The sequence below is a fragment of the Struthio camelus genome, chromosome W (assembly GCF_040807025.1).
Source record: "Struthio camelus isolate bStrCam1 chromosome W, bStrCam1.hap1, whole genome shotgun sequence".
In the NCBI taxonomy this organism is placed as follows: Eukaryota; Metazoa; Chordata; class Aves; order Struthioniformes; family Struthionidae; genus Struthio; species Struthio camelus.
Window position 1 is genome coordinate 43,655,909 of NC_090981.1, and position 20,929 is coordinate 43,676,837.

Consider the following 20,929-nt stretch of genomic DNA (forward strand, 5'->3'; position numbering starts at 1 on the left):
TGCGCTTGGAATGGGGCTAATGTAGGACTGCAAAGTGCAGCCGAGTTTAGAGTCCAGTTACCTGGGACCATTTGCTCACCTGTTCTGCTTTGCACACCTACGCAGTTAGAGCTGGGTGAGCTACTGGCCAGAGACGGGCCCCATTTTGGCAAAGCGCTGCCTCTGACCACCTGAGGCACCAGGTGCCCTGCCGCTGCTCCAGCTGCCAGTGCTGCCGATCGATAGCTTTCCCACTGTAAAGGAAACGGGCATCTGTTGTCCGAGTTCCAGGCGTCGCACGCGTGCCGAAGCGCCCAGGGCAGGGCAGGGCTGCTGCCTTTGCTACGTGTGTATTTTTGATGTTTTAGAGGAAAAAAATGGATAAGCTGTATTGGGTAGTGGGGTGATATTTCTTTTGTTTAAGGTGAGAAAGCAAGTGGAAGTGGTCAGAACAATGTGATTAAGTTTTGATTTGTTACTTTTCTCAATTAGACTGAATTGCTGATCTTGCTGCATTTGAGATACTTAAAACTGGTTAAGAGACATTGCTTTCTACTCGCCTGGTATGGAGATTTCTCTGAATTTCACTTCTCTAAAGATACTGCAAATCAAGCAGTAAAAAAACCAAGCTCTCAGTGAATCACAGGAGCAAGACAATGTCTTTATATGCCTACTCTTCTGACGTTATGAACATATAGTAACCTTATTGCATCACTCTTCTAAACCTAGCTGGAGCTGAGGGAGAAGCCACTAGAGCACAGAAATCTGTAATAATTAACATGTTGTTTAGAGAATTAAGTGCTGAGTCCCCAGTTTCCATCTCCATTAGCCTTTTTGAAAACCGGAGGCAATATTTTTAATTATACAAACAAGTACTTTGAAATTTCTTTCAGCAGTATTTTGAATTGGTAGAATAACCACTGTAGATATACCTGCTTTGAAATCTATACTGGTGACTGATGTGGTGACCTGCTGAGTGGCAACTGTACTGTAATTTGTTCTGGAGTGTACGTTTCTAGGAGTCGAGAAAACCATTCCAGCTTTTGACCAAGATCTCATTCTTGGAAGTTTAGCAATTGTCAAAAGCTACATTAAATTTAAATGCAATTAGTTACATGTAAAATTAATAGAATTAATAAAATTAGGAGAAGAGACCCATAGTGACTTAATATTAGCTGATAAGACAGACATCCTGACTTTTTTTTTACACTACTAAAACCCTGCTCCTGGTTCTGCCGTAGATTTACTTAGGAAAAAATATCTAATCTCTCTGTCTAGTGCTTTTCAAGTGGTAGGTGAGAAATAATACACATTCTCTGACAAATACCATTTCAAAAATTTGTGTGATTAAGGCATTTTTGTTTTAAAACTTTCTGCCGCCTTCTTTTCATCAAAAGGAGCTGCAGTGCTTTATTTAAAAATGAAAAGCATTTAAGTCAGATGTATATTTATTAAGAAAGTCTTTTTTAAAACAAACAAACAACTATTGTCGAACCCGTAGCTACAATTTCAGATAACATACTTTGATCAATAAGCGGCAATAATTAGTAAAGTCCTTTGGAAAGCTCACAAACTAAAAAAAAAAAAAATCCTTTGGCTCCCAATTGCTATAATGCTGCAATGTAAACACCTTGCTCAGGCTCAGCGTACCTAATATAGTTGAATTAAGGTAGTCAGACTTCTGTTAAAGTTTGAAAACTCACATTTTAATTGAAATTTTTGATTAAAAAACATTAGGTACATCATTCATGCTAACAAATGTACATAGTGGTGACTCAAGAACACAACATCAGTACCACAAATAAACCATGGCTCAAAATCTAGTCCAGCTGGATTGCCACAGCTTTTCTTTTTTAAAAAATGGCTGTGGTGTACACGCTGCTGCTGCTGCGCTTGACCTTTGTTGGGCTCTGTCCTTTCCGTGATGGTTCCTTGTGGTAGGCTTCAGGGCCCACTGCTTCCAAGGAAAACTTGGAACTCTCCCTTTACCACTAAGAAGTGAGATATTCTGATGTGGGATAGTAATGCAAAACTGAAATGATTTAGCTGAAAAAAATCTCAGCATCCAGAAAGAATGTTAATTTTATTGAATAAAACAGATACAAAGATGATATAGACAAACCAGAAATAGCTCAGTTGCAATGTATTTTGCAGTGCCAAAAGCACATTAAAACACCTTGCTGAGCCTTTTCAGCTTTTAGATTGTAAATTGCCTGAGATGGATACAGATTCACATTTGAACTCTCTGTATTATTTAGATAGGAGGATTTCAAATCAGTCTAGAAGAGATTTTTAGTTAAATCTTTAAGCTACTGTCACTGTTGTTGCATTCATTTTCTAAACCAGAGATTCTATTACATTGTTCTAGGCTTAATTTGTCCACATCGCCAGAACCCCAGCCAGGCCTTCCCTGGGAAGTCCCTTTTCAAATATCTTGTTTAAACCCAAAAACTAAAAAAAAGAAAAAAAAATCCTGTTATTGCACATCTCACACAAGGTTGTGTATATATTTTTTTATATATATATATATATTTAAATATGCTACACTTTTTTAAAAAAGGTCTACGGTACTTTACAGAATATAAGTTTACAGAGGCGCTCAAACCACAGATGTCTGAAGACTTCTTCAATAACAAAAAAAAAAAAAAAGTCAAAGTTAAAACTGAACTAATTGGCACACAGGTTTTAAGGAATCCACAGCAAATTTTTCTAGATCCTATGCAGTGCATGTACATTAAGAAGCAGTTACACTCCACAGCCCCATCATGACATTAATTAAATTAGCTTTAAGCTTTTTTTTTTTTTTTTTTTTTTGGCCAAACATCTTTGAAAGCTACTGCTGAGGTGAATTTCAGGAACAACTCTGAAAAGCTGTCAGATTAAACGAGTGCACCATACACCTGAAAAAAACCTCATCCAGAAAAATCTGCAATATATACATACCATCTTATCACTTGCTAGAAAAACAGAACCCTGAGAAAAGAAATTCTGATTTGTTTCTGCATTTCTTTCCAGCCTGTCTTCTATCTGTGCTAGGTGATAAGCATGGATATTCTTGCAACTTAGCTGATTAATGCTGCTGCAGAGTAGTTTGATTGATAGTATACCAGCAACAAGCAGAAAAGCTGTGTTTTTTCTTGGTTACAAATGCAAACAACAGTAAAATGGTCCACTGACAATACTTCCTTTGTATTTAAAAACTTCAATATTAAAATTTTTAAGCGCTCTGGAGATCATAGCAGAGGTCAGCTAGTAATAGTAATATTAATTAATTAAATTATATATATATATATTTTTATATATATATATACACACACATATATAGAGAGCATTGTTCTTTGTTTACTTTTAAGTGAAAGCAGTATATGCCCTCTATACTTTCTGGAAAAACTGACCTTATTCTGACTAATCAAGTGGTCAAGCCAAAGCAGCATTTGTCACACTAATATAGTGTCAAAATTTGATGGCAGTAGCAACATTGCAATTGAATTGCTACCCACCTCAGAAAAGCTAAAACAATAAAGCTATTTTCTGATTAATTTTTTTACCCAATTTTATGCTACTCTCGTTCCTCCTAGCTGCGCTTTTCCAGTGCCAGCACCCATGGGTGCACAGCTGGGTGCGTGCCAGCCGCGGCAGTGCACTCCAGCAGGGGGCTCCGCAGCAATGCTGCAAGGCGTCAAAGCCCCGTGCGGCAGGGCTGGGCTTTGTACAACTACCAGAGCTTTATAAAAATACCATGTCCTTCCAGAGGGACGTTTCTGTGTATAGGGAAGAAAAAAAAAAAAAAACCCACCAAAACAGTAAGTAAAGCACAGGTATGGACAGGATATGCTGGCTTTTATTTATTAGTATTCGTATGCCACTTTGTGCTAGTGGTTTTGGTTTGTTAAAATAAATCTGGCTTTGTGCAGCTATTTTGGCATATAATTGGTTCCAGACCACAATTTTGAGGGTTTTTTTTTTTAAATTAAATATTTGAAATGAAGTCAATTACCCATTTTAAAATCTAAAATATGGTGAAAGTGGGCTAGAGAAACAGGTTAACACAAGAAGAGATTAAAACAATACCTTTTTAGTATTGCCAGAGGTTGACCTTAGTTTTTGAGTAGTGGCTCACCAACCGTCTCCCCGTGCCTCCAGCAGCTGGCGTGAGAGCGCGTGGGTGCACACAGGCTGGGAGCAGCGCTGGCAGAGGCGGCATCCGTGCACGCAACAGCCATCCGTGGGGCGGTGACGGCTTGTGTGCGCACAGGCTCAAGCCCAGCCCTTGGCTAGCAGCAGCGACTGCTGAACAAGTCTTGTATTGGGAGTGGCTTGCTATCTACCTGTACCATAACAACAGTGAATAGCTAATGGCACACGTTAACAGACTTACCAGGCATAAACCAGAATACCTGTTCCATATTATGCAGTGACCAGATGAAAAGGCAGCACTGTCATCCGGTAGGGTTAAATGTTACTGAGAACTAAGAAGAGTCTAAGATGCACTTAATATTTCATTAGAATTACTTGTCAGATGAATTCTCCCCTGTGCTTCCATACCACAGTTGCATCATTGCTTTTATTATTACCTTTTAAATTTGTTTTCAGAAGTAGTGCTAGTAAGTGATGAGACGCTACAAGTAATAGAACTGCCTGCCTTTGAGAAAGGAATGTCATTGTGGCCAGCTCTGTTTTATTTCTGCTGATTTAGTTGGAAAATGGTCCATACCACATGTGGTTAAAAAAAGGGAAAAGATCTTCCTAGCCTTTTAGACTTTGGCGTGGCTTCCTGAAAGATGTAAATGTATTAAACACTCCGCTGGCTCCAGGACAGTAGAGATATTGGTCTGTAGACTAGGAATGAGGTTTCACTGGCAAAAGAAAGAATAATACTGTTAAAAGTCCAACATGTGATCTACATTTGTAGAGGAGGCTAAAAAGTCCAGCCCCAACTCTTGGCATGCAAAAGATAATGCCCAGCTGTGCTGTGGAGTGATCTGCTTGGGATTCCAGGAGTTTCTAACAAAGGCACAATTGCTGTATAAATCTTTCAGCACATATTGGGCAAAATAATAATTCTACCAGTTTTTAATCAGACACAGGTATAAGCCAGTCTAACAACAGCTTCTCTGCCTGTTCAATGAGACCAAAATATTTTACCTGCTAAGTAACAAGTGGCACATATTTTGCATTGTAAGGTTCAAGACAAAGAAATATGGCAGAGATTCAACTTCAGCTCCTCCTTAAAGGTAGGTAGAAACTGCATCATGTCAACTTTTCTCTCTTCATTATATACTTATTATTCAAGAAGGCACTGTACTTTAAGGAAGTTCAGTATCAAAAAAGCACCTCAATAAAAAGTACAGTACCAAACCAGGTGGTGGTGAAATATTCACAGGTGAGGGTAGCCCTTGGAAACAAAACCTAATCAAAATAGGCTTCTCCTTTTTTTAGTATAAGGAAAACGTGCTGGCTTTTATTATTTTAAATCCAAATTTTTCAGAGTGACCAAGATGGGTAAGGCAATCGGTCAGTCAGATTTTGTCAGTTATATAACAACATTCCTGCTATATACAAATGTTTCCTCATCCCCCTCATCTGATTAATATATTCCACTTAGTTCTGATAATATAATGAAACTAAAAAATTCCCAAGTATTTACATTCTGTTTTCTTGGGATCCTTTCTCTGATCCTCATTGCCCAGCAAGGAAGAAAGACTGTTTCAGTAGTTCAAGGCTGGAATGCATGGGGCTCAATCACACAAGTGGTGGAAACAGGCAAGTGAATCTGCTTATCAAGTCACTGAACAGCAGATTAAGATCCAGGCACTGGTATTTTTCCCACTGTAGTTAGAGGAGGCAGATAAGGTTTTTCCCTTCTTCTATTTCTTCTTGTACTTTGTCACTGGATGTGGCAATTTCAGCTTGCGCCGAGAAGACCGCACAGATGAATGTCAGAACAGTGCCACCGATAGCTGTGTAGAAAGCCCAGCCCAACGAGCAGTCTCCTAGTTTGTAAGCAGAAGCATAATGTCCACAATAGCTTATTGCTTTCTGGCATCCCCAGCCTGCAGGGTAAAGTATCAAGCCTAAGATAAGGAAGAGGCCTAAAAATAAAAACAAAAGAAGACAGTTTAACACCAAACGATCAGTTTTAACCCCAAATGCAACACATTTAGTAATGGCTGTAATGATCATTCATTACTCACTCATAACAGGTCCCCTCCCCATGAGAAGATTCTTCCTCATCCATCCACCCTTCACTGATTGTTCCCTAGTACACGCTATGCAGTGTCTATCTAAACTTCGAGCTATACTACCATTTTTGTTGTGAAAGGTTTATTTCACATAAGACTTTGTTCTCAATTTTAATTCTTGTAGTCATTCTACATCCTTTGTTTCCACGCACTACTGCTAGCTAGGTATACACTGATTGCAAAACATTTGCATATCTCCACCTACTGTTTATACTTGCACTTTTCAAATACTTAGGAATGTTTGCATCCACTTTTGAGTCCTTATTTAGTTAACTCACATTCAGCTGTATTTAATCATTCATCATAAACATTTTTACTTTTTTCCTTCAGGTTTCTCCTAGATTGATTTTCTTGCCTGGAAAAAAAAAAATTCACAGTGCATCTGCTTATTTGTCCACATTAGTTAGGACATAGTAGAAAAATCATACAGCAAGTTTGATAAGCGTCTTCCAGAATGAAGGGAGTCTGGAATCAGCCACTAATGGGCTTAAGTGTCCCCAGCCGGCGCACAGATAACACTGGGATCCTCTCGACAGCTGCTCTGCTGCTGCAGAACTTGGGAGGGAAAATGCGCTGCAGTAAGGGCAGGAGCAGAAACCTCAACTCCTGATCGCCCTAAGCTGCTTCAGCACCCTGCTGTGCCTAGCCTGGAAGGAGAGAGCTCAAGACTAGTTACCCACCTGATTGTCGCTCTCTCACTGCTGGATGTCTCTTCTGTGAGGATTTACCTCTGTCTTAACTATGAGGGCTTTCATTAAGGAAAAGGAAGAGTCCCAGTGCATGTAGTTCGTCTTTGTACCAAAATGAAAATGTCACTATGCGAGATTTAACCAAAATACCTAGTACGCTAGTGGCTACAATGCTCTCATATGAGCCTTGCTAAAAAAACACAATGACTTGAAAAACAGATCTTCCTATGTGTAGCAAAACATCAGGACTGCACGAAGGTATCAAAATCTGCTTTACATTGTTTTCTTTAAAATTTTACTCAGAAGAGCAAGAAGAATTATGCAGAATAATTTTTGTTTAATACAACTAATTTATCAAGAAAATAAATAGAGCCTTCCAGAGCCTTTAAATATTACCTGATTTGTTTGTCCTGCCTTTTACTCAACCTAGCATGTCAAGAAGATAGCTGGTAACTATAAAAGAAGATAGCTAGTGCTATAATCTGAAAGTGGGCCAGAAGTTGTCCTTTTTACATATGGCACTGGTTCATTCCTAGATTTCATCCAATCCTTAAATTTAAATTAAGAGATAAGATGAAAACAGTCTTCCTTTCTTCCTTATACTAAGGGATTACTAGGAATAGCTGTAAAGACTTGTTCCCGTCTTTGTCATTTCAGTTAGAGTAGGCTGTTCTGCAGTACATTAGATTTCCTTAACTGTTGAAAGAAATTCAGCTGGATGCAAAAATTTTTCCTCATTAAGAGCAAAAGATGGGTCCTAGCTATTAACCAGTTAACATCCACAAAATGCAAAAACATCCCCCAACTGTCTAAAATCGTCTATACCTGCCAGATGTTTCACAAAAGAAAGTCCTTCAGCGTTTTTCTAACGATGACAGAACACCATGTGCATGAATGAACTAAATGTCATTCTTTGGGGCAGCAAAATCCATTAGAGAATGGCATCCATTCTCTGTGAAGGAATTTCATCACTGTTTACATTTATGAACCAATGACAAATTTTATGCCGTTTCCTGTCTGAATGGCTAAACTACATTACATATAAAGTATTGCCTTATGTTGGACAGACCTGGATAAGCCGTGCTTTCATCCTGCTGAGCCCAGCAGCCGTTTCAGACTAAACACCAGCAGTTCCTCTCCTCTATTCATCACTTGCTTCCTGTGCAGTGTAACCAGCATGACTAAACAATGTATTCTTCTGACTGCACATTAATATGTTCCAATTGCCATTTTCTCTTAATGATCACAAGCCCTTTGGGAATTAAAACCACCATCACTGAATTAACAACCCTGTCCTGAAACACCACCATGGCTACTGCTGCCAAGGATGTTTTTTTTTTTTTTAAGGTTTACCACCCCAACACTACAGTGCCTAGCGATGCTGCAAATTTGGCTTATGGCTGAGCCACAATCTGGACTGAGAAGCTACATCCAAAGCTTTTTGCCAAAAACACAGCACTGAAAAACTCCTGAAAACTACTGTTTCCTGGTGCATATCTGCCAAGCGGAGAGATGTTTACTCAAAAATTCAGGCCCCCAAAGGTTGCAGTACTGCTGTCAAGTGTACTGACAACCAGACTTCAGTGAATTTAAATATTCTTTAAGAGTACAGAAAAAGTCTGGAAAAATACTGCATACGTGCCACAATTTGATAAGCTATAGCTATTTTCCCCATGGTTGAAAAGAAAACGTGAGGAAGTCTTAACTATGGGCTGTGAATATGGTCTGTTTTTCTCATGGGTTCCCCCCCCCCCCCCAACTTGGTCAATCTTATACTGGTCTAACATAATAAAAATTAACGTCCCCCCCCCCCCAAAAAAAAACCCCACCTACCTTATACGCCATTTCAGTGTAGACACAACGATTCTCAGGAGCTTCACCTCTTCTTGCTATCACTAATATTTACCATAATTACTAATTTCAGCAATACCTGCTTCCTATTTGTTTGGAAAAGTTAATATGAGTATTTAATTAACCCACTTCCACATACCCACAACAGAAGTGGCACTCCTTGGATCTCATGCTGAACAGCAGCAAATGGAGTGGCACCGCCCTCTCTCACACGGTCACCTCTTCAGCTCAGAGCTGTGGGACCTGGCACAGTGGCTGAGCTGGGCAGGGCTCAGGGGCCCTTCTTGACTCTGCCTTGCTAGAGAGACTGCCCAAAAAGGGTGTTCAAGTAGGAGAAAGAGAAGCAAAAAAAAAAAAAAAAAAAGCGCACAAGGAGCTTTGCCTGCAGCTTCCTAGTAACTGCAGAAGAGATGCGCACAGGCTACCAAGCTCATCTCGCTGACTCCTGCTGTTTAAACAAAACAGCAGAGTCTTTCTTTACCACCCAACAACAGAGCAAATCATGGCCGAAGCCAGCAATCAAAAGCACTTTACTGCCCAACTGCTCGTGGCCGGAGCAGCAACATCCAGAGACTGGAAGACGAACAGCAGCTGCCTATTTAATTATATTCAGCTTGATAGTGCCCGTCGGTCATGCCAGCACCTCTAAGTCACTTCAATGCTTCTAACACAGGTGGTAGATGGAAAAGTTTAGGATCTTCTTACTGGGCCCAATCAGGTCTGCCCTCCAGGGCACTGCTTCACCAACTGCCATTCCCCTGGCTCTGGCTCCAGTGAGCCAGACCACAAAAAACAACTTCTGTGCTCCTGGGAACACAAAGGGAGAGGGAAAGGAAGGGAAAATGCCCATGTGGAAAGAACAAGAAAAGATATATCAGGGGTAGCAAGCGCAGGAGGGGTTGTGATACTCCTTGTGCTTTCCCAGGCGCAATGGTTAACTGCAACGTGAGCATCTCGCAGTCTGTGTGTTCCTCCTCCTCCGACCTAAGCAGCAGTGCACAACCATCTCAAGGAGCACGGGGAAGCCACAGCGTGTTTCTATGGCTAACACTTCTATGGCTTCAGCTCCAGCTATGGCAAATGCAAGCAGCCACAGCTAAGCAAAAACCAATTAGAGGCTGGTGTGCAGCCAGCCTATCCGCAAGGGAAAACAACATAGTAAATTCTCAGTGCAAATTCCTCCTACCAGCCCCCATGGGCAGCCTGGCCAGGGCCCTTGCAGCTCTGCTTATTTGAGAGAGCTTCTCACTTAATTGCCTGTATCCCTGTCCTCCAGCGGCCACTGCTCGCTCCCTGGAGCTTGTCTGCCTGCGTCTCTCTCATTTTTGTCATTTATTTGTATTACCGCAGAGCCTGGCAGCTCTGTTCACAGCTTCTGCCCACGACAGCTAGGAAGCTCCTTCTCAGACAAGCCTCACGGAGGGGCAGCGTGCAAGGACCTAGCGCAATAACCCTGACTAGCGCACTGGCAGTAGTTTCATCACACCCACAACTCAGCTGTTAACAAGTTTTTCTTTTATAGCCACTGCAACAAGACAGTCTTGAGAAAAATGCTGAAGGAGGACACATTAGCTTTCAGTTGAGTTGTTTGTGGAGAGCACAAAGCAACATGGGAGCGTGTGGTTTCGTCTCCCGAAGAGTCGCCAGGCGGGTGGTGGAGCAGGGCACTGGAGGGGCTGCACGGAGCCAGGCCCAAGCGTCTCGGTCACGAATGGCAGACCACAGCGCAGGGGCTGCAGCCTCGGGGCGGCCAGAAATGGGAGCCAAGTGGCTGACCCTTGGCATTCACTTATAATCCCAGTGCACAGGAACACATGACTAGTTCCTAGCACAACCTATTGATTTGTCTGTAAGAAGTTGCTCTCTCTAGAAAGATTAGCTATTATAATCCTCAGATTTCTTGAATTTGACTCAGTTATTCTTCAACGTAATTCATTAAATATTAATTCTGTATTTAATCTGCATTATGCAGCTTCTACGCCATTTAATGCTGTAAGTTAAGATTAAAGCATTTAGGCTTTTGTTAGTCATACAAGTACAAAGTTCATTTCTGTGCTATATAATTTTATGTCAGCATAATCTAATGAAGCAACCATTATCTCCTGTCAACAGTTTGCTAGAAGACGGATCTGGCAGCACGAGAGTAAATATTAATAATAATGATTTCTTTTTCCTAATAAATCAGTTTTTGCTCCCCTCCCAGTGTATCTGAATAGCAGCCAGTCTTCAAGGGAAAGAACAGAGACCACAGATCTAGTGCTCTGTCTAAGGAGAAGTTTTTTCCAAGGAGTCCTTTCAGGTCTTCTTGCTAATTTACAGTAAATGAAAGTTTTAATTCACACCCAGTCGACCTGTGGAATCGTTGGTGTCTGTGGGAGGAACAAAGTCATTCTGAAGACATTATGTGAGGCTCTTTTCCACTGTGCTCCTCTACAGTCTAGCTCAAGCTATCTCTGTTCTAGATTTAACCCCCGCCTTAGCACAGCTGCACGGCTCTGGGTGCAGCCTACGTTGTACACGTTCTCTTGCTACTCCTTCTTAAACACTATGATAATTTTTCGGAACTACTTTTTCCTTCTTGTCAGTTGTTGCTCGCTCTGAGTTACCTTTCCTCTGAGGATTCCATAAAACAGAGGTCTGCAAGAACGCTATGCAATGCAGCTACCTGCCTAGGAACAAGAGTAGAAAATTATTTAAATGCATTTTTTTATCCAGAGAACTCATCTACAGCTCTTTGGTGCAAGTCTGTTGGTAGAGAACATTCTCCTGTGTTTCACTGGAGAATATTTGCCCACGTAACATTTTACTATCAGTCCCAAATTGTCTGCTTTTAAAAAGAAGCCTTAGAAATAGAAAAGGCCAATTTATTCAGATTATTAGACTAAAATCTACTTCCTCACTACAACATAAACAGCCTAATATTAAACATTAGCTCTACTGTATTTGAGTGATGTAAAAGCAACTCCTTTCTCCTGAAACACTAAAGCAAAAAAAAAAAAAAAAAAAAAAAAAAAACGTAGCAAATACTGCAAAATATCAGTATGAATATAGCAGAAAGCATTGCTGTGAGACACAGTTTCTGAAGACAGTTCAGTGATGCTTTTTATGTAAGAGAATTTTTTTTTGTGTTTGGGCACCAAGTTTCCCCTCCTAAGGGTCTGGAATTGTTCCTCCTGCTTTTGATACACTGTGGTAGCGTTGCTAGGCTAACACCATGGAAAACCAACAAACTGCTCTATCACTATGGGCTTTTGTATGTCACATTATGTGCTGGTCAGTGCTGGGGGTCAGAGCTGAGTAAAAGCTTTCTCATCCTATCCTTGGAAACAACCCTTAAAAAAGGAGTTACGCAGATGCTTGTTTAGATGAGCAGAGGCATGCTACTTAGTTCTGACGGTCTCCTGTGCAGCTGCTGTTATGCCATATTAAACAACAGCATATACTAACAAAGCCAATTTCCATTGCAAATCCTGATACTATCTTCTCATTTCCTAGCAAAATAGCAAAGAAGCTCTGAAATGCTGCTGAAGAAACAGGAAATTAAGCAGCTGTGACCACAGCAGTGGCAGCATCGCAGGCTTCCGCCAACCAGCTTCCACCGTTTTAACAGAGGAGGAGACACAGGGCCAAGGGGGGAAGGATTAGCCTTGCCCAACCCCAGGCAGGCGATGCGGGCAGGCAGCTTCGTCCGCAGGAGTGATATTGACTGTTCTCATCTTCTGCTCAGCTGCAGCAGATGACTGACTCTTCAGCCCAAGGGCAATCTGCCAGCTAGGCAAAATAAACCTGCCTCTATTGCTCAAGGTCGTATTTCCAACTAATGCTAACTGAGCATCCGAACACTTTTATGCTTAGATTATTTCTACAAACGCACCGAACTAGCTTAACCCAAGGAGACTAAGCAGTTTTTTCTTATACACAAACTTTTCTCAGCAAACTTTCTATCCAGCAGGAATTCCACCAGGTCACTATTCATGGGCTATTTTACTCCTTCAGCCACTGACAAACAACTTAAGTGACAGCCTACTACTCGGCAGCTATACAACAGACATCTTCAATCCCATGAAATGATTTGGTAATCACATTTTAATCTGATCAAAGCTAATGAGATGGGCTCAGAGCAGCTGGTTTGATATGGGAAAAAGTGTGGGCATCCCATAGCACTGCAATACTGTTGGCACACTGAAGAGCGTGCTGGTTACACCGCCCGTGGCGCAGTACCCACCACCTTCCTCGGTGGCTGCTCTCCATCTCTCTGGATGACTGCCAGCAGCATGGAAAGCAAACAGCTGACCAGAGGCAGGAAGGTATTTGCACAAGAAGAAAGGGGAGTATCGGTAAGCCTGAGTGCCCCGGCCCACTCAGAAACTTTTCAAAACAAACAGAAGAAAAATTGACAACAATGAAAAGATCAATGATTAAAAAAGCCTAGCGTGACATCCCACTTAATTCTGGTTCACATAAGCAGAGGGGATTTGGGATAATTTGGAAACATGGCTGTTGAGGGTGGAGAGGGTTGCCAATGGGCAATGTAAGGAGAAACTGGAATCTTCCCAAGCAGCAGGGGTGACAAGAGGCGAGATCCAGACCCATTCAGTCACTGTAGGAGAGTGCAACCATATGCAGATTTCTACATACTTGGAATACCCTGAGCTGAGGGCAGGAGAATAACCAGGTGATCTCTCAAAACCTGCCTCGATTTTTTTTTCCAAAGTCTTTTAAAGTTGTCTTGAGGTCATATAAGGGGAAGCAATTATCAGAAGAAAAAGCATTTCCCTAACCATTTTCTTCCTCAAATTGAGGAAAACAAAATTCTTTTAAACAGTCAATTAACTAAGCCATTTTCTCAAGGATACTTTCCCATTTGTTAAGCAGATCAAAGATGCTTGTTCATAACCTAACGTATGTAAACATAATACTTCTCATGATATTACTAATATTAGGGTGTGGAAATAGGATGGGAACACAGGACAGGGGACCTGCACGACAGGGACATAGAAGGGAAGGCTACTGATGGGATACAGTGCCTACTATGGCTATCAAGTATATGTTGCTACCTCCAGAAGAAGCTAGAAATAAGTCAGTTTATAAACCTCGATGTGGGTTGCTCTGGCATATGGAGGATTCCTGTGTGGGGTTTTTTGTTTGTTGGTTTGTTTTTTTTTTTTTTTAATATTGGTGTAATTCTATTGCTCTGACTTGTCTTTAGTAAAGTGTGAGCCTGTAGACTTCTATTCTGGGAGAAGAGAGTGCATATTCCTCATTAGCTTTTAACAAAATGTGTATACAAGGTAAGAGTCCCCATTAATTGGCAGGGAGGAGGAGAAATGTGGAGAATCAAAAAAAAGATTAATCTCAAACGTTGAAATGACATCCCCACCCCTTTGCTGGCTGCGTAAGTAAATGGGGATGTGGAGGCATTTCACTGCACTTCACAAGGGCTCTTGTAAGGCAGATACTAGCCCTGCTGTTAAGTAAAGATCAAGCCCTGTATACATGAAAAGCGAAATGCTTATGAGTTTTCTACAATGCCGAGTCACTAAAGACTATGCACACACAGGGCGCTGGACAGTACCTCTCATCCTACTTGTGCCAACCCTCTGTCACACAAAATCACTAGTTTTGACTTTCTGCTCCATCTAGAGCACCTACCTGAGGTGATGGACACATAAATGTTACGTTCTCCTAGCACAGCAGAGCTGCCGGGGCATGTTGCAAAGCGACCTGCTCAGGCTCGACAGCCGGCAGGCACCAGGGCCAGGCACGGCGCCCCTCCCCGCCGACCCTCGCAAGGCAACAGGCACCACCGCAAACTGTGAGGGCAGCGCCACCGCTCCGGCCCGACCACCAAGTCCGTTCACCGCCCACATCTTACCTCAATAGCCAAGGAAGCATCGAGTGTTTTTAATTTAAGTTGGCCCAATAAGAGCTGCTAAATGAGTAACTGAACTGTGGATAGTAACTTTGGGATGCTCTTTAGTTAGGAAAGGAGCCACGAAAAGCTTGGCTTCTTTCCTGGCCACGAAAGAAGCCAAGGGAAAGACCAAGCCCATTTTGCAACACTTGCCATAACCTTTCTCACTGCTCTCCAACTGGTCACTGCCAGTGCCCTCAAAACCATGAATTAGCTACAATGAATCAGCTGCAAAGGAAGGAAGACACCAGGTCATGGGCACCCCGCGCTGCATAAAGAGAGGCAAAGCAACAACCTGCCTCCGTTTAAACACAGAGGCAAAGGGGCTCTGGCACAACTCGTGATTGAGTTGCGTTTCCTCTGTACTGATCCAGTCTGCAAAGAGGCCTCCCTCGCCTTGCCTCACCGAGGCCGCAGGGCTCGCACGGTGGGAAAGGAGCTACAAAGAGCTGAGGGTCGGAGAGGAGGAAAAGGCGAAGGCGGACATGGGAGGGGAAGGATCTCACCCAGCCTGATGTGGCAGCGGAGTGCAGATTGCCAGTGCTGGGGAAGGAAGCACAGCTCAAATCCACCTTATTTCCTTTAACAACCCACTGGGTGCACTGAACAGAGTAGCTAACCATCAGTTAGCCCCAGGTGTTCAAAGAGCTGTTTTAATCTGTTTTGCTGTGCTCGAGTGAAAACACAGCTTTTGTTGAATTTAAATATTTTCCTACAGTGTTTGCAGCCTATAGATAACAACAGCATCAGTCTTGGCTCTGAGACCTGGAAGCAAAATCCAACCAAAAGAGATTCCCATTACTCTCCTGTTATTTTTAACCCTCTCCTCAGAGGGGCCACCAGTATCTTTTACCTTAAATCCACAAGAAGAGGAATACAATGAACTTCTCAATATCTCATTTAGCCTGCACTGGTAGAAGCAGTAGACCGTTGCATGCGTACGTGCCACAGTTAAGCACTGCTCAATAGGTAGCCTGAGAGACTCACCTGTAACACCATTTTATTATAGCTTTATGGTTGCTATGAATGACGTCAACTACCAAACCTTATCAGTGAAAACCTGGACATTTACAATCTGCCAGGTGTCCACTGATCCATACTCGCCCATCTTCACAGCAGCTGAGAGGAACTGATCGTCAAATGTAACCAGACACTGGAATCTTCACTTTATTTCTTTAAAGTTACTGATATCGTCCCTAAGGCTCAATAGCAATTTACCACTTTAACTCATTTTCCTTGTCTGGCATATTCCCTCTTGTTCCAACCCAGCAGTCCCCTTAGCATGAACTTTCGGCAGCTGAGTGTGTATTAGATGCTGCCCTGGCATTTGGCCATGTAGGTTACAGGAAGCACTATACCACCCTGTTCAGACAGCAGAAGTAGTTCAGGCTGTCAGGATTTCCATTGTAAGTCCCTCTCCTCCCCTTTCTTTTTTCCCACCCCAAGAATTCACAGTTCTGGCATCCGAAAAGAAAAATCCTAAGCTGAATCCAAGAGGAAATATGCTTTTTGAAAAATGCATGCTCTACACTTTAGAAAGACAAACAAGAAGTTTCCTTGCCTCGGAGGGCAGGAGGGCTCTCCCCCTGCTTTCCTCCTGCCCAGGCGTTGCATTAGTCTCGCCCGTCTAGCAAGGGCCTCCGACAGCCGGCAGGCAGCAACACGAGCTCGCCAGGCGTTTCCTTCCTTGCTCGCTAGCTCGCCCCTTTCTCTGACAAGGGGTGCCGCCCGGCAGCGCGCTGCTCCCTACCGCTTCCGCATACGCTGAGCTACTGGGCGACGCTGACTCTCTCAGCGTCGGAGTGAGCTCTAGCAGCACCAGGGCCCCTCCGCAGCAGGCTTCGGTAGCGCGCTGTCCTTTTGCTTTTTCTCCCCTCTCAGCAGCGAGTTCTGGCTAACCTCCCGTTTCCTCCCTGGCTTCCTCAGCAACTCCCAATTCCCACCACCCACCTCAGCAGCCAGGGGCCCTCAGTCGCACCTCCCCCCCTACAATCGCCCGGGAATTACCCAGCCCCCCAGCACCCTCCTCGGCCTCACTGCATCTGGAGTCTACTTCATACACCCCCACGAGCAATCCCAGATCGCTCTTTTGCCTTCAGATGGTTTCCATCACTTTCCTAATCACCCAAACTCCCAAATGGAAATGACGACTAATAAATATAACATGCTAAACTATTTCTTAGTGCAAGAGTTGTAAAACAAACCCTTCCAGCAGCGCAAATACACTGTTCTAGACACAGCAGAATTCAAACTGAGTTTCATCCCTGTATTTTAGAAAACTGTAAGGAGAATTGCTTGTGTTTGAGGATAAAAATGCACTCTTAACTGAACTACTGCCCACGTATTGCATTGGCTCCTGATCAGAGAAGCCTCCAAGTGACCACAGCAAAGGGAACAGGAGAAGGCATGAAGAGCAATACACAAAGAGGAAAAAAAAGAGGGCATAGAAAGGACAGAAGAATGAACAGAGGAGAACTTGTCGCGGCAGCTGAAAAGGGAGAGTACCGTGGAAAGAGACTGCACAGTTTGGGACTAAACTGGACAGGTGACAGGGGAAACCTGCCTTGTAGAAAAAACAGAGGAAAACGCTGGAAAGGAAGAAAATAGGGTGAAAGGGAACCTCAGCACTTGGTGATGAGAAGAGAGCACTGAAGTCCGGCCCTGAAAAGGTTTCATATGGGAAGACGCTCAGTCGTCTCCCTGGCAATGCTAGAGGAGAGCTCAGATCCCACAGGAGAAACTGCTCTGGACCGGGGGCCCCAAACCTGCTGGGCATCATCTGGTTGCAGGAGAGAGGACCCGAGGAAACGGTGGGGAGAATCTTGCTCTCCTGGACCACTTCTAGCAGCCTTTCAAGACAAACCACTGCCCCATATGACTAAACATGCACCCATTAAAGGCATAATTGGCCATGTCCCAGCCTTATAGTCAGAGTACTAAGGCACACGACTGCAAGTGCAGTCTCGCATTCTCCCAGACAAAATGCAGACATCCCTCAGCACGTGACAGATATGCAGCAGGCCTTACCACAGATGCAACGTGATTTTTAATTGCAAAAACCTGATGAACAAGTGCAATCATCACATGTCCAGGTGTGCTTTTTGTCTGGTAATACAAGGCTGCATGTTGGCCACATCAGGGCCTTTCAGCCATTCATGTGTCAGAAGATGAGATGCAGAGTCCTTGCAAGAGAGAGCACTTGGGAAGAAGCTGACAGCGGTTTTGGCAAACCAGGTTCACAGTTTGATCATGCCTGTCTTAGCCTTGTCTCTCTGGAGCACTTTTTTACTTTTTGCCTGAATGGAGGAGTTTCCAAAGGTGGCCGTGACCTTGACATGCTTCTGTTAGAGAAAATTCTTTAGTAAAACCCTCTTTGAACTAGAGGAAAGCGGACTGTGAAAAGAGAAAGCAGTGAGGGGGAGATAACCCAAAAGAGGCCTCCCAGATGAAACCATCATCACTCTGAAAAGACTTGAGGGAACAGGAGCTGCTTTAGCCCAGACTGGTAAGCCTGCCTGGTAACACAGCCCTGCTCCAGCACAGTGAAGCAGTGAGAATGGAAACAAAATTCCCAAAGCAGCCGGCCTTCTCAGCAGACTAACAAGCCTTCCCCTCTGCCCTTTCTAAAGCTTTTTCTGGTGCACGGTATAGTTCCCTGAAAGGAAAATCACTGGCCTGTTCAAGTTTCAAAGCCGAGACAATATATGCACTGCTAATTTAGTTTCTGCCTTGTGACTTGCGGTCAGGGTGTTGCTGGCAGGTTGCAGCTCACCTGCGCATGAGTCAGCCGGCCCCCATCGGCTCCACTGCTGGCCTCTCACTAAGGAGCCTGGTCTGCCAGCCACAGCACCCGATGCCAGCTAGCTGCAGCTACCCCTTCTGAGGCTCAAAAAAGCCAAGAAAAGTTCTTATGATTAATTTCATAAATGAAATTGTATCAGAGACTGAAGGCTGAAGTTGTCCTAGGCTCTGTCCTAAGCTCCCCTCCATCCTCCCCCAACATACTTTTTTAAAGTCATACTTTTAACCATGAGAAGGGGTGAACATGGGAACTACGAAAAGAAACTGCATACAGTACTCTGAGGTGGTTCGGCTCTTCTAGGACAGGGATATGTTTAGATTATATTGCTGAGCATAGCAAAGTACCAAAGCCCAAACAAGGCTTGTAAACACTCTGTGTGATTACCATATATTTCTACTACAGTATGTCAATAAGAGATCACCAATCATTTACTTCCTAAATGATTACTGTGACAATTTACTTTGAATTAGTTCTTAACAACTACTACATAATAGCATATTGCCTCTTCTAGTCTCTGTATTTCAAATGATTCATAGACTAAAAATAGAATACTTACCCCAAGACGACATTCAAATGAATGTATGCCTGGACTTCTTGCTGCTAGGTAGTGATTATCTATTTAATTATACGGCTCTTTTCTTTGCACTCTCTATTGCAAAGACAAGACTCTTTTCTAGATGAAACAATGCTCAAACGTTCCTAAAATCACGATTGCTGATTACCATTTCTACACATCCCGAACAAAAGAGTCTGCTGTCTAAAAACAAGTGGTAAAAGTCCCGCTCCACTACAAAGGAATTTCAGGATTTTAAACAGAGCTATATTTTCTTCTTTTATAGCTTTGTATTCCTAGTTTTCTGCCACAAACAAAACCCTGTGGACCAGATTGTGTGTGTGGCTCCCTCCCACTGACCTAAACGAGAGTTCACACATTTGTCCAAGGGCAGGCGTTGGACAAATACCATAATAGAAGAGATACAGCTTTGTGTTCTGCAATTTCACCTTAGGCATCAGCCAGGTCACAACCAGTGTTGCTAGACAGAAATGATATATCCGGTGTCTGCTATTGTTTTTTCATGATGAATTCCAGGAATAAATTAACATGCTGTATGTTTTTAATTATATTAAATCTCCACAGCAAATATATAGAGATTTTAAATGAGATTAAGTCTGTAAAATTCTGAGTTCCTGTAGAAAACTCTACTGTGGGTACATCTCATCTTTGAAAATGAGATATTTGAAATATTTGAAAATATTGGACTGATACGCACTGATAAAGAAAATGACTTTGTGTATTCTTGTCCTACATTTATTGAAGAAAAAGGTCACATTTCAAAGAATGTTCTTAAGGTGATCAGGCAGGGTTGTATCTAGTTGTTCCCTGGCCAGGACACGAGTCTACAAATCATAAACCTTGCATGGATTAACTCTGTGGACAACTGTCCTTCCGGAAGCACTTGCTTAACTGTTTTCTGAAACTCAAGAACTGAGAACGATGACATTAAAAGCTGTAGTAAGTCCTAAGGAAAATACTTTCAACTAAGTAAGCAGATGCTGTAATGCTACTGGCACAAAAGTAGCAGTGGACCCAATAAAATTAATCTCAAGAAAATGAGTTGCTAGCCACAAGACGCCTGGCTGCAAATACTGGCAGGCATACTTCTCAGAGCAACAGTTTCAGTAATGTGACCTTTCAATTACCCAGCTTCATGCCATGTCATTTGTCTGAATTATAAGAAGGGAAGTGCTTCCATTCTCAGTACAGCTGAGAAAAGAACTCTCTCCCCTAACATACAAGGAATGCCTTGTCTACCATACTGTTCAGTTTCGAGTCCGTGCTTACCTTTACAGGCACAACTGTTTTGATTATAAAACGTAAAACTGTTTTTGCATGTATCTTCTCAGAAGCAAGTGGTCTCCAAAACAGTTCTCTAAGATACAAGAATCAATTTCCTGTTAATTTTGATGTTTGACCGTTTATAGATATTTTGAAATGGCACCAACGCTGTAAGTATGGTTAACCTTTCAAGAGACACACAAGTCTGACATGCCCTAACACATACATATCTGGTCCACAGGGTTTTGTGTGTGGCATGGTATGGTTAACCTTTCAAGAGACACACAAGTCTGACATGCCCTAACATCTCTTTATGTTGATAACCGCTCTTCCCTGCTGGGCAGATCTCTCTTACACAAATACACCTCTAATAGAAAAGAAGAAATGTCATCTCTTGAAAACCAGGTTTCCTGGATTATTTCTGAAGTAAGTGGTAAGATAAGAAAGCAGGGCAGTTCTGATCTGCACTGCCGAGCCGCTCATGTGTCACTTTGGGGCTGGCAAATTCTGTAAACCAGCAGTGGTTACATCAAAACATGCAACTTTTATTTGAAGGACATTCTTCCACTAGTTATATGCCATCAGCTAAACAGATGCATCTTCAGCCATTTACGG

The 20,929-nt window shown here is 42.7% G+C and overlaps 1 protein-coding gene and 1 pseudogene across 6 annotated transcripts in view; both read right to left on the bottom strand.

Moving 5' to 3' along the window:
• Nucleotides 1–5,052: 5,052 nt before the first annotated feature.
• On the bottom strand, nucleotides 5,053–5,764 carry LOC138064332 (uncharacterized; annotated as a pseudogene).
• LOC104152954 (LHFPL tetraspan subfamily member 2) overlaps nucleotides 5,671–20,929 on the bottom strand; it is a 125,720-nt gene continuing 110,461 nt past the window's right edge. For all 6 annotated transcript variants that reach the window (XM_068925742.1, XM_068925739.1, XM_068925737.1 and 3 more), the window contains one exon: nucleotides 5,671–6,071. In XM_068925742.1, coding sequence (XP_068781843.1) covers nucleotides 5,815–6,071 — 257 coding nt within the window. In that variant the 3' untranslated portion in view covers nucleotides 5,671–5,814. The remainder of the gene's footprint in view (nucleotides 6,072–20,929) is intronic.